The sequence below is a fragment of the Antechinus flavipes genome, chromosome 1, assembly GCF_016432865.1.
Source record: "Antechinus flavipes isolate AdamAnt ecotype Samford, QLD, Australia chromosome 1, AdamAnt_v2, whole genome shotgun sequence".
Lineage (NCBI taxonomy): Eukaryota > Metazoa > Chordata > Mammalia > Dasyuromorphia > Dasyuridae > Antechinus > Antechinus flavipes.
The window spans coordinates 206373990-206391580 of record NC_067398.1 but is presented as its reverse complement, the minus strand read 5'-3'; the positions used below and the strand labels follow the sequence as shown (position 1 = coordinate 206391580).

At 32.4% G+C, this 17591-nt stretch overlaps 1 protein-coding gene across 14 annotated transcripts in view; it reads left to right on the top strand.

The window, feature by feature from the left end:
* Positions 1–17591, top strand: part of PPIP5K2 (diphosphoinositol pentakisphosphate kinase 2) — a 102987-nt gene that overhangs the window by 22465 nt on the left and 62931 nt on the right. For all 14 annotated transcript variants that reach the window (XM_051995114.1, XM_051995095.1, XM_051995059.1 and 11 more), the window contains exons 3-7: positions 61–256; positions 5872–5962; positions 9066–9151; positions 11139–11293; positions 11642–11743. In XM_051995114.1, coding sequence (XP_051851074.1) covers positions 61–256; positions 5872–5962; positions 9066–9151; positions 11139–11293; positions 11642–11743 — 630 coding nt within the window. The remainder of the gene's footprint in view (positions 1–60; positions 257–5871; positions 5963–9065; positions 9152–11138; positions 11294–11641; positions 11744–17591) is intronic.

Genomic DNA, 17591 nt, shown 5'->3' with positions numbered 1-17591 from the left:
GAATTTCTTTCAGTATGCATGGAGATTTTAATTTTAATTTCCTTTTGCATTGTTTTTTAGCCACCAGAAAGGCAGATTGTGGTTGGAATATGTTCCATGGCAAAAAAATCCAAATCAAAACCAATGAAGGAAATACTTGAACGTGTCTCCTTGTTTAAATACATCACAGTAGTAATATTTGAAGAGGATGTTATTTTGAATGAACCAGTAGACAATTGGCCGCTATGTGACTGTCTTATTTCTTTCCATTCTAAAGGTAATACCTATATTTTCTAACATTTGAGTCTGAAATATTATTAAATGAGAATTTAAGCTCTTGCTTTTGAATATCAGTAGCCTAATTGAACAGTTAAAGCTATTCCTCCCCCCAAAAAAGCAATTAGTCAGTATTTATGTTAGAAGTAACTAACTCCTAAAACAGAAAACATTTCTATTTTATACTCAGCTATCTCTCTACTCTCCCCCTCACTTCCACCCCCACCTCCACCTGCTTTGTGCAGGTGAGGAAACTGAGACTCGGAGAAATTAAATGGCTAAATAATAGTCCAACATTCTGAGACTATTTTCTTAGCCATTTATTCACTTCCAAACTGTTTTTCTCTTTTCTCTCACTTTCCTTGAATGAGCAGCAGTGATGAAAAGACTGTTTCGGTCCCTGAAAGTACTCAATTTCCTTCTGGCTCCTTCTGGTAATGTCATTTATTCATTATACATATCTAGGGCTTCTCTGTTTCACCTTGAATACATATGCTTTGAAGGCAACAGCCATTTACTGAGTACCTATTATGAGACAAGCACTATACTAGGAATTATGAATACTAAGACAAAAATAAAAGTCTGTGTCCTTCTGGAGTTTACATTCTTTTGGAAGCAAATATCTCATTTACTAAAAGTAAATCTAAAAATGTATGCCAAGTAATTTCTGGAGGGGAAATACTTGCCATTGACATGTGTAGATTTATAGGTTAATTCAAGACCTTTCAGGACTTTGTAAAATATATCATCTTTTCATCCAGTAACCCCAGAGAATAAGATATCCTCTGTATATCTCACAGGGCTCTGTCTATATGGACTGTACAATAAAAATGTAGTTTGGCTTTTATTATACCTTAAAGCATTCATCCTTAATAACTCTATTCTATAGAATCCCAGAATTTGAGATTTGGAGCCTATCCTTACTCAAGGTTTTTAGGCAGCCCTCACTGTTAGGAAGTTTTTCCTGACCTTTTACCTAAAAGACCCCCTTTGTAGCTTCCACCTATTGTTTCTGATCCTGCCCCTTGGAAGTGTATATAACAAGTCTAAATCCTTCTCAATAAAGCAGCCCTTCAAATATTTGAAAACAACTATTATGACATGCTTCCCAGCTCATATTTTCTTGTGACTAAATATGTCCAATTCTTTCAATTTACCCTCATTCAAAACCCTTTAACCTCTGGATATTCTCCAGTTTATTAATGTCCTTCCTAAAAAGTGATATTCAGAAATAAGCAACAATTCTTCAGATGAAGTCCAACAGGGCAAAATATAGTGGTATTAATCATCTCCGTTCTTAAAGTTAGCCTCTCAATTCTTCCCCACTTCACATTAGCTGCTGCTGCGTTCCCCCCCCCTTTTTGTTTTTTTTTTGCATTATAGCTTAGTTATATCAAGATTTCAATCCACATAAATGATCAGACATTTTTTGAACATATGTGAGCTAGATAAAACTCTCTAGTATTCTGCTAGTGAAATAGATGTTTTTCAGTAGATTTATGCTAATTGAGCCCCAAACTCTAGCTTGTCAGTATCTGTTGTCTACTTTAACAGCTTTGTTTCATCCAAGAATTTGATAAGCATACTATTCTTGCCTTCATCCACATCAGTGATTAAAATGTCAAATGACACTATATCAAAACCAAATCTTTGGGATACCCTCATGGAGACCTCCAGCCACAGAGACATTAAACTATTAAGAAGAATTCTGAATCTGGCCATCTGGCCAGTTCTCATTCCATTTAATTGAATTGTTGACTAATCACCTCTCCACAAAAAAATAGTATTAAGGTTATTACACACACACACACACACACACACACACATGTCAAAAGATTTGGTAAGCTCTTGGTATACTATACCAGTTTAGTAAGCCTATGAAGAAAAGAAGTTGTTAGTCTTAAATGATTTTTTTTTTGATCAAGTCACACCAGCTTTTAGTACTTCAGCTAAGGCCTAAATTTAGCTTCAGCCCCTTATTTTAATCATATTAATCTTTATGTTTTTAAATGTGCTTCTTATAAACAATATATTGTTCATTCTGATTTCTAATTTATTTTGCTATCCTCTTTCATTTTATGACTTGTGATTTGTTTTTTTATTGGATTTCCTAATTGACTCAGTGTGCAATATTTTTGAGATCTTGGTGAAATAGGTTTGGAAGAGTGCCAGACTATACTTTTAATTATTTCTGATCACTTTTCTTATTTCTTATTTCTGACCACTTTTTTATGATATTTTTTCCTTGTCCTGGAATCTCTGAATTTTGGTTATGTTTTTGTTTTGGGATTTCTTTCAGGAGATAATCAGTAAATTTTTTGTCTTTTTTATCCAACAGATCTGAACAGTTTTTATGAGTTCTTAAAATATGTCTTTCAGCTAATCCAATTATTCTTTTTTCTCTTCATCTGTTTTCCAGGTCAGTTGTTTATGTGAGTGAGCTCATATTTTTATCTTTTTAAAAAATCTTTTAACTTTGTTTTAATTTTTCTTACTATCTAATGAAGTCATTAACTCCAACTGGGCCCATATTAATTTTCAAGAAGTCTGTTGCTTAGATAAAATGTGATTTCTCTTGTTTATTTAGTTTTTGTATCCTTCCTCTATTTCTCTCATTTAATTTGTAAAATCACTTTTTTTCTCTTTATTTCTTCCAGGAATTCTAGTTGCACTTGTGTTTTAATTGTGTTTTTCTATGAGGATTTGCTTATAGAAGTTTTGGAGTCATTCTCTCCTTCAGGGTTTATGTGCTCCTGTGACCACAATCATTTTATGATTGATTGATTTACTTATTCTTCAAGCCTTATTTCCTAACTTTGGCTTTTATGTTAAGGCCAAGCTCAAGGAAAGGTTGGAGGGTTTGACTGTGCCGCATTTGTGCCTATTTTGTATCCTCTTGAATCTTGCAACTGCCTTTTGGAGATATTGGTTATTGTGTTTTCTCAGGATCTCTGAATCAGCTAGTGACTTGCAAGCAACTTCTCTTATTGTACTAAAAGCAGTCTGATTCAGGGCAAAGTCTGAGCACTACCCTCTTAGTCTGAGCTCTAAAAATTTCTGACTTGAATTTGTCTTTGGATATTTGTCTTTGTCTGACTTTGAATATATCTGGGATATAGCTCCAGTTGTCTGATGTTGGATTCAAGTGCTGTCATCCAGGTGGAAGACTCTGTGAGTTCATTGAGAACTAGATTCTCTTTTGAACTGGTTTGAGTTCCATCCCAGAGTTCAGAGCCACATAACTGCTGCTTACTTCAGTACTTGTTCCTTGTTCAATATGGAATCTAAGACTCATGACAGTTCCTTAACTAGGTCTTCAATTTCTAGTTCCCGATTCCTTTCTCAGTCTGTACTTGTTCCTACTTTTAGCATAGGACGAAACCCCTTTCTTGGATTCTAGTCATAGCCACAAGTAGGCCTTTGATTATAGCTTATATGCTGGAATGCTCTGCATGCACACTTGTTAGTAGATTCCATCCACAAGGTCCACAGATATCTCTCTATATGCAGACATGGAATGGGAAAAGTGATTCACTGTGATTTGATTATTTTAATTGGATTTCCCAATTGACTCAGTGTGCTATATTTTCTGGATCTTGGGAGAGTACTACAGTATACTACTTCTTCCTATTCTGTTTTGTCAAGTCTCCCTTGATAGTGCCTCTTTGTAATTACTGCTAACCATCTAGATGATTGCTTTCTAGAAATTTCTCAGAAATTGAAGTCAAGATTATCTATAGTTTGTGAACATTGTTCTCTTCTTTTTTTTTAAATATTGGGACAGTATTTGCTTTCTTTAATCTTTGTAATACCTCTCCTGTGCTTTACAATCTGTCATGTATTATTTGACAGTGATTAGTCTTCCATTTCTTTTAGTACACAAAGACATAGTCCGTTGGAGTCTGGTTGCTTGAATTGAGGTCATTTGAATGCCCCCGTGATAGCGTCTTGTATAGATAGCTTTGGTATCAATTTGCTCTTTAATAGTTTTTATTCTGTGATGTCCAACATAAAATACTTTCTTCTTGACAGAGAAATAAAATAAGAGTTGAGCTGCTTTGGATTCTTTGTTGTCAGCTATCATTCTCATCCACTGCAAGTAAAAATCCTCTACCTTTTTTTTTCCCTCCTAACGTAACAAAATGCTTTTTTGTTTGTTGTTCTTTGTTACCATTGCTACCCTCAACTCATTATTTGGCCTTCATGACTGAATTTTTATAGTACTGTGCTACACTCATAGGATTTCTGTTACCTGATCTCACTTCCATTTTCTGTGCATATCTTTTTATTTTCTTTTTTTTTTTAAATGCTCTTAAATTGGTAGGTGAGTCTTCTCTGTATGCATATCTAGAAAAATCCCCTACTTATTCCTTTTATGTTTTTATAATTTCTTTCTTAATCATCTCCCATTATTCATTGGGTGATTTTTCCCTCAAGTGTCTTAAACTATTGAATTTTACCTGTCTTTCCTCTGAAGCTTTTGAGATCTACTTTTCATAAATCTACAGTGCATATCAGGTTATGATGAGATATTCTTTTCTTTTTATCACAAATTCTAGGAATCTATTGTTGCTTTCCTCCAGAGGTCTTATAATTTCCACCTTAACAATTAGTTTTTACTTGTGAGAATAAGATCCAGAATATAATTTCCCATTATTTTTCATCCTTATGTTCTCTTTAGACAAAAGAGAATAAGATCCAGAATATAATTTCCCATTATTTTTCATCCTTATGTTCTCTTTAGACAAAATATATTAAGCATTAGTGTATGTAAATACTGTGCTAGAAATACAAAGTCAAGATGTGAAGCTTACAGTCTATTTGAGCCTCTTGAAACTGTCCCTGTCCATTCTACCATCTTTTGCTCGTTTAGTTGTTAATTATAACACCAGACAGGAGGAATTTTATTTTTTATTTTTATATTATATATGGTGCAGCGTTGATGTGTCACTGTACTAAAGCATAATCCCAAGGAAATAAGCTTTTAAGTGCTTAACACATGCCAGGCAGTGTTAAGTGTTTTATGAATGTTATCTCATTTGGTTCTCACTACAGTTGTTTAAGGTCCATGCTATTATTATCTCCATTGTACAATTGAGGAGACTGAAGCCATTAGAAGTTAAGCAACTTGCTTAAGGTTAAGATTATATTTGAATTCAGGTCTTCCCAGCATTCTATTCATTGTATCTCTTAATTACTTGTACCATGTCTTAGTCTATTTCTATATATTTCAGAAACTCACCATTGTATATTTGTGTTTGTATAAGTTATAGATATACACATGCATATATGCATACATATATAAACACACTGTAAACATGTACATGTATGTATGTGCACATGGTGAGGTGTTTTTTTTTTTTTTATCCTTAGTCATTTTAGCTAGATGAAAAGTAAATCTTTTGTTGAAATAAAAAAACTAAATCGCAAACTTTATAGTATGATTTCACAAATAAAAATAGTCATGAGATTCAGTTATAGATATGAATTTTTTTTTTTGCCATAAAGTAAAGATCACATATAAGGTGTCATATGTCTTTATCTTTTTAAAATAGAACTTTATGTTAGTTTTGTTAATAATTTTATTTATTACTACCATGTTTTTAAAAATCTTAGGATTTCCACTTGACAAAGCAGTTGCCTATGCAAAACTCAGGAATCCATTTGTGATCAATGACTTGAATATGCAATATCGTATACAAGACAGGTAAGTAATATAATTAAATCATTTTTGTACAATTAAAAGACTGATTAAGTTTACTTTTGTTTAAGTGAATAGTTAATGACAGTGGGATATGGAGAAAATTTAGCAACATCAATTGTGGGTTTCTAAGTAAAGAGAAGAATACCTGGGAGTTTAGAATTATTTTGCAGGATCATTCTGCAAAAAGTTGCTCCTGGTAGGCACGATTCTACAAAGTAGGATACAAAAGAGAAGCTAGTATTAAAAGCCTGACTTGGAATCTTGGCATATGGCAGGTAAGAAGTGATTAATAAGTTTGGAGTTAAGAAAAAACTCAATAGAAAACAATACTGAGTTTGAAGTCAAATCCTGAGGTAATTTAAGAACAAAAGGAATAAGAAAAAGACTTACAAGTATATGATACATAATAGGGTAGGGGAAAACTACTAAATGATTGAAATTATAATAGGCATATGAAGAGAGAATTTAGAACCTCTAAAATGGAAAGTTTTCCATATTCCAAGAAAAATTAAGAAAGATCTACAAGTAAAAAAGATAAGAGTACTATTAAATCAGTTGACGATTAAACATCTTTCATGTATGAAGAATTGTGCTATACACTAGGAATAGAAAGATAAAAATTCCCTCCAGTTTATATTATATGGGAGAGAAGATATTTCTATGGGTGTATAGAAAACATTTACAAAGAAATGCGGAAGGAGAGTTTAAAGGGAATCATTATCAGCTGTGAGGGGCAGGAAAAACGTTATGTGAATGGTGTTACTTCACCTGAGTCTTAAAGGAGATCACAGATTTTACTTCAAATTTACCTCAATTGGGTTCTCACTGCTGCTAGTTAGTCCTGCTATATCTCCATTATCAGTTTACTATTCCACTCTGTATAACAGGTCTTCCAGACCTGTTCATTCCTCTCCAAACTTCATAAGGCTCCCTCTCTTCTATTGCTTAGTATGAGAGGAAACACTGAGTTGTTATAATTTTTCTTTCTCTTATTATTAGCTAATTGATACATTCTTTTTGTGGTTTTAAATAGTATACCACTGCTCTTTTGAGAACTGTTTGTCTATTTATTTTGACCACTTATCTATTGGAGATAACTTTGGGTCTTATATATTTCTTTTAGTTTGTGATATAATTAGATATATATCTCTCATCATAGGTATATGATAGTTTTTTCCTCCTAGTGAATAAAATTAATGCAGCTAACAAAAGATGAGTACTTTTCTTGTGTTGCATTAATTTTATTCAAAGCCTTTTCAATTTCTTGTAATTAAAATAATCTGTTTTATCATTTGTGAATGCCTCTATGTCTGGTTAAAAATTCATCCCCTTAGCCATTGCTGTGAATAATACCTAATTGATTTCTAGTGATTTTTTAAAAAATTATTTTTAATAACCAGATTATATCCCCATTTTTTGAAATTAAGTTTTTGTTGGAATCCTTTGGGTTTGTTTTTTTTTTAATGTTACCCACATTTCCTGTTGTATCTTTTCATACTTGCTACTCTCAGAAAGCCATTCCTTATAAGAAATGTTCAAGAGGGAACTAGAATCTATACCATTCATTTAAGAAATTAAGGAACTTTAGCCTGGAGAAGATAAGATTCAGGGAATACTTGAAGTGTCTTTTATTCTTATCCCCAAAGGATGGACTATATAGAGTACATATACAAGTACATTTAGCCTCTCATTACCAGAGGGAAAAAGTTTGTAAGGATAAGAGCTACCTGGAAGTAGAATAGTCTGTATTGTAGATAATGAGTTCCATGTCACAAATGATCTTCAAGCAATTCATTTCAGTAAATATTTATTAAAGATCTACTTTGTGTCAGACAGTATAACAAGGAATACAAATGGGGAAAAAAGAAAGGTAGTTTATTCCCTCAGGGTGCTCATAATCTAATGGGGGAAGATACTATATATAATAAAACTGAAAAATGGGAGGGTCTCTAGGGGTCATCCAGTATAGGAGCTATGATCTTTATGAGTTGAAATCAAGTAGAGCCACTAATAGAAAATGAACCTGGAAAATTCTGAACTTGTCAAGGGCTTTAGAAGAAGTGTATTGTTCCATCTTCGTGATGTACTCTTATCAGAAGGAAGAGACCACTGAGAGAACTGAAAATGTGTTGATCATCAAAAGCAGGTTTTGATGACAGTCTCAGAAATCCTGTATAAGGTGGATTAGGCTTCAGGTCAGGGTTGGAATAGATGTTCTGTAAGGTCCCTTATGACTTGGAGGCTCTACTGTGAAAATTTTGAAGTTTCCTGTGATCTCCATTATAGAGGCATTGAGCCTTATTTTCCTCATTTGTAAAATAAGAACAGAATAAATGGTTTATGAGGTCTTTTCTGAAGAGAAGTCTATTGGTTATGCAGTCACAGGTTCTGGGTTCTAATTTCATTTATGCTACTTACTATTCTGTATGACTTTGGATAAGTTACTATGCCTGTTGGATCAGTTTTCAAAATAAGGGGATTGGACTAAATGAACTCAAGATCCCTTCTTGGAAGGCAGCTGGGTGGCATAGAGAGAAAGCATCAGCCCTGGAATCAGGAGAACCTGAGTTCAGATCTGTCCTTAGACACTTAATATCTATGTGACTTTGGGCAAGTCACTTAGCCCTAGTTGCCTTCATTCCTCATCTATAAAGTAAGCTACATAAGGAAATGATAAACCCATTCTAGTATCTCTTCCAAGAAAGGCAAGAAGGGAACAATTGTTTTCCCTAGTACACTAGAAATTAAACATGTAAATATTTTTAATAATAAACCTATATTTTAAAAATGATTAATTGTATTTAGTGTCAACATGAGATCATAAATTTGAATTAGTTGATTTTGTTTGACTAAAATTATGCTTTGATACCCTTTATCATTTTACCAGCACCCTGCTTTTCTTTTTTACTTCCTTTAGCTTTTAAGATGTTAAAACTTAACTGTCTGAAAGTACTGTTTCTTCAAACTAATGATATCAATCATGGTGCATATTTATCAACATTTTAGGAAAAGATAGCTTACTGATAATTTCTCCATTAAGCAAAAGTGTTATTCTCACTACTGATGGACTTTTTAAGGTATAAAAATATTTTTCCTTTTTCCTTAGGAGAGAAGTTTATAGTATTCTTCAAGCTGAAGGTATTTTACTTCCTCGTTATGCGATTTTAAACCGTGATCCAAATAATCCCCAAGGTAAGAGAATTTTGTCATGAACGAGTTATCCTCTAATATCCACCATGCCAGTCAGTTTAATGTGGTCACAGGAGAATTCCGCCATTCTAATGAAATTTAATGCTTGTCTCAAATAGTTTTTTGACTTTGGGGAAATTTATTTAAAGTCAGTAAATTTGATTAATTTTCCATTTCCATGCCCAAAACAAACTTGAAGATATGATGGTCCTCAAGAAAGACACTAGATGGTAATCATCGTAGACTTTCAGTTGTTTATAATGGGTTAGTTCTGCTCTAGGAACAAGGGCCCTTCACAATGCTTTACAAGTCTCCTACTAAGCACAAAATTCCCCCATAAAGCAATGCCTATAAATCACAACTATTTCCTGTTCCACTTGACAGGTTGAAGATTTACCAAATTGTTTTCTTTACTAACAGACTTGTCATTCCCTCAAAGAATATTTTGTGACTTATTTGCAACTTGGTTATTTACACTATCCTTCATTAAAAATTCTACCTATTTATTTCATTCCACTAATTAAATTTCACATATTATTTTAATTCCCTTCTAAAACTTTAAAACAGAGTACTATTAAAACAGCCTGTGATTTTATAGAGTTAACAGTAACATACACATGCCTTCAGGTAATATCTGATTGGATAAAAACTATTTTCTGATATACTTTGTATATTGTATTCATGTTTATAATTAAGGTTTTTGATGACTTAAATTGGAGCTAATTCCAGTCTGAAGATGAAAGCCAACTGCAGAATTTAAAATTAAGCTTAACTGAGTGTTTTTCCAGTGTTTTGGGACTTCTAAGTATGTTACTTGGTATAAAACGTGAAATAGATGAACAAAGAAGAGTGCAAAAAAAAAAAAAAAAAAAGCCAGATGTCACATAGTAAAAATATCCATTTAGAAGTCTTATAGTTTCTTAAATAATAAAAACTTTTTTCTTATGTTTTGTTTTGAGATACTTTGTTGTACTTGGGATTTTGTCAGACTACATTGTTTTAGTCATTTAGAGAACTCAGTATCTCTTAGGTTCTTAGTTGATAGGCTTGTAGGAGGGGGAAATGGCATTGTGTGTATTTTTAAAATTTTTTCTTAACTAATTTAAAAATAGTAATTTTGTTTGATATCAAAGATTAACAACCCCTTGTATGTGTCAAAAGAGAGCTATTTCCTGAGATTTGCATTTATATTTGGAGCAGATGTAGGGAACCTTTTTCTTGCCAAGGGTGATTTGGATATTTATGACATTTGCAGCCATACAAAATTATCAACTTATAGAACTCAATTAGTGAGAGGTTGTTGTGGCTCGTTTTTAGCTTATCATCACCTGTGATTGCCTTTACAAATGATTTCATGGGCCAGATGTTCTCTATTCTTATTCAGAACAACTGTATCCAATTCTATTTGGACAAAAAAAGTCATTTTCTGATGACACTATTGCATCATAAAGATGTATCATATATTTCTGCATGCAAAACTAACTTTAGCTGAAAAGAGCAAATCAATAACTGTTTCTTTTCTAGACCACCAGTGGCTATTCCATTTTAAATTTATAATGTTCTTTAATATGTATATAACCTAATATTTTGCTTATGACCTGTTGTTAAGTCTAGCAATTCAGTATTTTATTATGTCAGTTTGAAAACTTTCAATAACCCAATTTCAGTTCTGTGGAATCTCTTCAGGTAAGGTTTTGTTGTTGTTGTTATTATTATTTTTTTGTAAACCCACATGTGTGTTATTGATAAGTAGTATACTGAAGAGCACTGCATTTGGATTCATTTGGGGTTTTAATATTATCTCTTTTATCTATTTCCTTGGTGACATTAGGCAAGTCACATAATTTCTTTGAGTTTCATTTTCCTTTTCTATAAAATGAGCATCATTGATTATTTGACTTCCCAGGATGGGAGTATTAAATGAAGTCATGTGTGTAAAAATAATCATATTAAAATGTAAAGTATCGTTATTTTGTCATTGGTATTACAGAATGCAATCTAATTGAAGGAGAGGATCATGTAGAAGTAAATGGAGAAGTTTTCCAAAAGCCATTTGTAGAAAAACCCCTCAGTGCTGAGGATCACAATGTTTACATTTATTATCCAACATCTGCTGGAGGTGGAAGCCAAAGGCTCTTTAGGAAGGTAAGATTGATATTATAATTGACAAATGTTTTTGGAGTTTAGATTCAAAACTATCATGTATTTTTAAAGTGTTCCATTGGAATTTTATGCTATAAATAAAATTACAAGACAAACTTTTAATAAGATTAGTTCTGTGAGAAATTCATAAAATTAATGTCTTAATAAAATACTCTGATAAAATTTGGGTAATATTTAAATTTATTAAGTTAAATTGCTTTTATTTGCCAAATACTGATACTTGAAAAAGCTTTTTAAAAGAACTGTAAGAAGAAAAAGAACATTGTGCTAGGAAAAATGGAAAGCACTCTTTCAGAAATATGTATAATTGATAGAAACTTTTTATTTTAGATTGGAAGCAGAAGTAGTGTTTACTCTCCAGAAAGCAGCGTGAGAAAAACAGGCTCATACATTTATGAGGAGTTCATGCCTACAGATGGCACTGATGTCAAGGTAAGAATGAAATATAGAAGGATGGGTTAATATTGTACCTTGATCTATTTAAGTACTTTAGGAGTTAGTCTGTAATCTTATAAATTTGCCACTATAGGAAATACGTGAACATTCACTTACATTAATCTAACAAGTTGCTTGAGAATTAGATATGTTTACAAAATATAGTTTTCAATGTTCTAGCTTTTTTTAAGAATTCTGAATTTAATTGAATAGAAAAAAATTTTATATAAAAGAGCAGAAAAAGGAGAAATAGAAATTTCTGTTATATCTAGCATATTTTAAAGTATATTATAAATTCAGCATGTTACTTTCAAAATTGTTTGACTTCTTTCTTTCTGAACTTCCTTCAGTTCTTTTTAGTACATTTTTAAAAAAAATGCTTTAAAGATCTTTATTCCTTCCTTTCAACAATCTTCTCCCCCAGTTTAAAAAACATTCTTCACACTGCTTGTGTGACAAGTGAAATAGACAAGTGAAGCAAAATAAATTCATACATTTGCCATATCCAAAATGTGTATCTTATTTTATATTTTGTATTCATCACTACCCTGTCAGATGGGTAATGTTGTTATGGGATTTTAAAAATGAACAGATGATACAAACTTTCACATTTTTTCTTTTACATCATGAGAACATAATTACATATATTCTAATATCAAAACAAATTTTAGGAACCCTTAATTTTACCTGATAAGTTCTGTAAATTGAATTGAAATTAAATTATATTTTAAATGTTTGTTAAATGTCTTTCTAAATTAATTATTTTTTTGAAACAAATAGTAGTCTCTGACAATTTGTTTTTTAAAAAAGAATTTTCATGTAGAGATTTCTCACTTTTCTATATGAAAATACATTTTTCCTTAGAACAAGTTAAGGGTTATTCCCTTATTCCCAGGTTCTTCATTATGATATATATCAACAATGGAATATATCAAATATATCAAAGTGAAAACAATGTTATTAGTATATTAGTTATTGGTGTAATCCACAAAAACTTGTACTGTAACTGACTTATTATAATACTATGCTAATGGATAAAAGACAACTAATCTGTATAACAATGTTTCTGTGAAGAAAATGCATTCATATTTTCACCTTAGGGACTCTATAAGTACATCTTTTGTCTATAGTATTGGGATCAGGAAAAGGCCTCCTACCGAAGATGGCATTTGACCTGTGAATCTTGAGAGAAATTAGAAGATATGAGGAGTAAGAGCATTCTAGGCCTTGGGAAACATGTTGAGTTTGTGGTGTCTATAGGATATCCAGCTCAAAATGTCTAAGAAGCAATGCATGATTCAAGACTATAGCTTAGGAGAGTAGGAGTTGATATATAAATCTGTCAGTCATTAACATAGGGATGAAAATTGAAGTCATCACCAAGACAATGTAGAGAGAGAAGAGAAGACCCAGGACAAACCATTAAAGGATACCCAAAGTAAGTGAACATGATCTGGATGAAGATTCAGTAAAGGAAATTGAGGGGAAAAAACAAACACAGGTGTAGAACCATAGAGAAGTACCACAAAAACCTAAAAAGAAGAGGATTTTCTAGAAGGACACTAAATGGCATAGAAAGGTCAGGAAGAATGAAGATCAAGAAGATCCCACTAAGGTGTCTTAATTGTAGCTCTTTAATTAAAGCCCCTTATATACCATTAAGAGATCACTGGTAACTTTGAAGAGAATAATTTCAGTAATTGATGTATTTGGAAGCTAGAGTGTAAACAATTTAGAAGAGTGGGAGAAGTATAGGTACTAGGTTTATATAGGCAGCTTTTTCAAGTTTGATTATGAAGGAAACAAGATATAAGATATTAGCTATCAGAAATAGTCATATTAAGGTTGGTCTTAAGGATAGGCATGTTTTAAAAAAACAAGAATATTTGTAGACATTAAAGAACTACATCATTAGGTAAGGATGCCATGCGTGGAGACAAAATTTCCAGGCATTAATAATTTATTAGCTGAGCTAGCCATTAATCAATAAATTGCTGATCAGTGGTTTCAGTAACCAGAAATGCTAAGGGGAACAGAATCATTTTAAATTGGGTGTGTACCTTCTGACAGGGAACTCCCCCAACAAGTGAACCCAACCTTGATTAGTGGACATTTAATAAGCAGGTGGATTGGAAGCTTTTGGTCCCTCTCAATTAGCACATCATTGAGGGAGGGAAGTCAGCTGAGAATATAGCCTGAGGTTTTTGAATTTTTTTTGTTTGTTTTATAATATTTATTTATTAGTTTTTGACATTTACTTTCATGAGATTTTGATTTCCATTTTTTCTCCCTCCCCGCTTCCTAAAATAGCAAGCAATCTGATATGTTTTCCATGTACAATCAATAAACATATTTCCACATTAGTCATGTTGAAAAAGAAGAATCAGAACAAACAGGAAAAACACAAGAAAGGAAAAAAAAAAGTGAAAATCTGCATTCAAATTCCATAGTTCTTTTCTCTGAATGTGAATAGCATTTTCCATCATGAGTATTTTAGAATTGTCTTAGTTCCTTTATCGCTGAGAAGAGCAAATTCTATCAAACTTGATCATCAATACAGTGTTTTATTGTATACAGTATTCTCCTGATTCTGCTCACTTCACTCAGCATCAACTCATGTAAGTCTTTCCAGGTTTTTTAAAAGTCTACCTGTTCATCATTTCTTCTAGCACAGTAGTATTCCATTACGTTCATATGCCATAGTTTGTGCAGCCATTCCCTAATTGATGGGCTTCCCTTTGATTTCTACTTCATTGCTAGTACAAAAAGAGCTGCTATAAACATTTTTTACATGTTGGTCTTTTTCCATTTTTTTATGATGTTTTTTGGGTACAGATCTAGAAGATGTATTATTGCTGGATCAAAGAGTGTGCATAGTTTTATTTCCCTTTAGATATAGGTCCAAATTATTCTCCAAAGTGGTTGGACAAGTTCACAACTTCACCAACAGTGTATTAGTATTCCAATTTTCCTGAATCCTTTCCAACATTTATCAATTTACTTTTGTCATATTAGCCAATTTGATAGGTATGAAATGGTTCTTCAGAGTTGTTTTAATTTGCATTTTTCTAATCAATAGTTATTTAGAGCATTTTTTCATATGACTATAGGTAGCTTTAATTTTTTTATCTGAAAACTGCCTATTGATATCCTTTGACCATTTGTCAATTGGGGAATGACTTGTAGTCTTATAAATTTGATTCCATTCCCTATATATTTTTGAAAATGAGGCCTTTATCAGAAATATTTGCTATAAAAATTTTCCCCCAGCTTTCTGCTTTCCTTCTAATCTTAGTTATATTGTCTTTGTGCAAACCTTTGTTAATTTATTGTAATCAAAATCATTTATCTCCTGGTCATGAATTTTGAGTTTCCTTTAGCAATGTGGGCACCCTGATGAAGAACTCTTCTGGTTTACTTTCTCTGTTATAAGCCCTAAACACAAATGAAGAGAAACAAGTATAGGAGTTCTTTCTGCTAGGTAAAGAACTCCCACAGACTAGATTCTATTTATACTCTAAACAGAAATCTGGTTTCTCAATTGGGGAGGTCCTGGCCAGATACCTTTAGCAGAAATGGAATGCTTCTAACATTCTTTAGCAAGGTTTCTCTCTAAACTAACCTTTTTACAGAGAAGGGAATATTAAATATTATTATTAATAAACAAATTGTATAGCTTTAAAAATTTATCTTATTCCCTCCCCCCCTTGATTCACTGAGACATACAATTCCCTCAATGAATTACTGACTAGTTTGATAATTATGGATTTGAAACATGATACAGAACCCATTTTTAGTCAGGTGACCTCGATTCAGTTGAACATATCTCCACATTACCTGACACAGAAAATCATTATAAAAGATTTAAATGGACCTTACTCCCTAAATATAAGCTGATCTGTAAACTTTCTCATTCTAACTGGGCAGGATAGCTCTTTTTACCCCTTTAGTCCTCAGGTTTAAACATCAGTAAAACATCAAAGAATATCCCCTTCCCTTCAATTTTTTTCTTTTCTTTTTCTTTTCTTTTCTTTCTTTTTTTTTCTTTTTTTTTTTTTTTTTTTGCTGAGGCAATTGCAGTTAAGTGACTTGCCCAGGGTCACACAGCAAGACAGTGTTAAGTGTCTGAGACCACATTTGAACTCAGGTCCTCCTGACTTCAGGTCTGGTGCTGTATTCACTGTGCCACCTAGCTGCTCCTATTTTTCCTCCTTATTATAATCTGAATGAAATAAAATACTCTTAACAAAGATAGTTAATAACTTTTAGACACCTGAATTTTACAACTCTTTAACAACTGAATTTATAACTTGATAGTATCTAAATTACAATTTGTTTTCCTATTTATTTCAGTATTACAAAGTTTGTGTCAATATGTATTTAATTTTACATTACTAATACTAATATATACACATAAAGTATTCCCAGTTGGAATTCACTCTTGTTATCATCAGGTTAATTAAAGTGTGCTGAGGTAAGATATTCTAGATAACTGATTTTCCATTCAAGCAGAAAAGCTCCCAGGAGTTGGGCTAAGTGCCGACAGGGTGTAGTCTCCTTTCCCCAGGCTAAATCTTTTAGTCTCCTTACAAACCATCTTGAAAAGATGGATGATCACAGCTACTTGCCTCATTTCACTTGTAGCTAAGAAGTTAGGCAGTGTGGTATAATGGGTGGCGATTGAATCTTTCTCTCATAATTTCTAGTTCTTAATTAAAATTAAATCTCAAACCTAATTAACTTCCAGCTCTTAGTCTTTTATATTTCTAAAGAGTTTTAAAAGTTATATCAGTTTAACAGTGAAATCTACACAAGAAAATCAAAGAATTCATATTTTTAAACTATATATCTAATATGATGAATTGTCATATTTCTACAAGGCATTGTTTTTTATACAGTTAACAGTAAACTGAGGTAACTTGACTTTAGACACGGTTAACAAATTTCCTGATCCATACATTTTCCCAATATTTTGTGTTACTGCCAAATAGTAAGATAATGACTTTTGAGTTCATGCCATTTGATGAACCAACTGAAAGATGTAGAAATCCTATCGATGGGAATAGAACATGACAACTGTCTTCAAGTACTTTAAAGGCTGTCATGTGGAAGAGGAATTGAACTTATTCTGAGTGACTCTTTAGGGCAAATATAGACATGGTAAGCAAAAAAGGCAGATTTGGGCTTAATGTTAAAAAAAAAAATCTTAACAATTAAAGCTATCCATGAGTCGAGGTGCCTCCAGAGGTACTGAGTGACCCCTCTCTTGAGATCTTTGTGCAAAAACATCATGATTTATTGGGTGTGTTATAGCAATTAAAGATAGCAATTGAAATTAATGAACAAAGGAGTCCCTTAGATATTTGAAATTTTGTAATCCTATGATTTCCTTTTCTCATGTAGAATAACTGAGGGTCAGAAAGGTAAAAGATTTATTCCTAGTCACATAGATAGTTAATGTCAGAAGCAGCATGTGAAACCCAGGAGTCCACAGATCCTGTCAATATTTTCCATAGGAACTTAGAATAAAGAATTCAGTTTATTTAAAAAAAAAAACAAAAAACAAAAACAAAACCTAGCAAAGGACATTCCAGGTTTGAGGTTAGGTTATTGGGTAGCAATATAGGAATTTTTCTCCACTTGGCTGATTAGCCATGAGTGGAATGAAGAGAGGAAGAAAAATGTGCAAGTTAGTTTCCTCTTCTCCCAAAGACTAACCTATCAGAAGGGAAAATAGGAGAGAAAAGAGAGAAAATCTGGATTGCTGTCTTTACATTTGTATATTTAGTCATTTGTATGTTTATTTAGGAAACCTTGGTGTATAATCCAGAGGTTGTAATTAAAG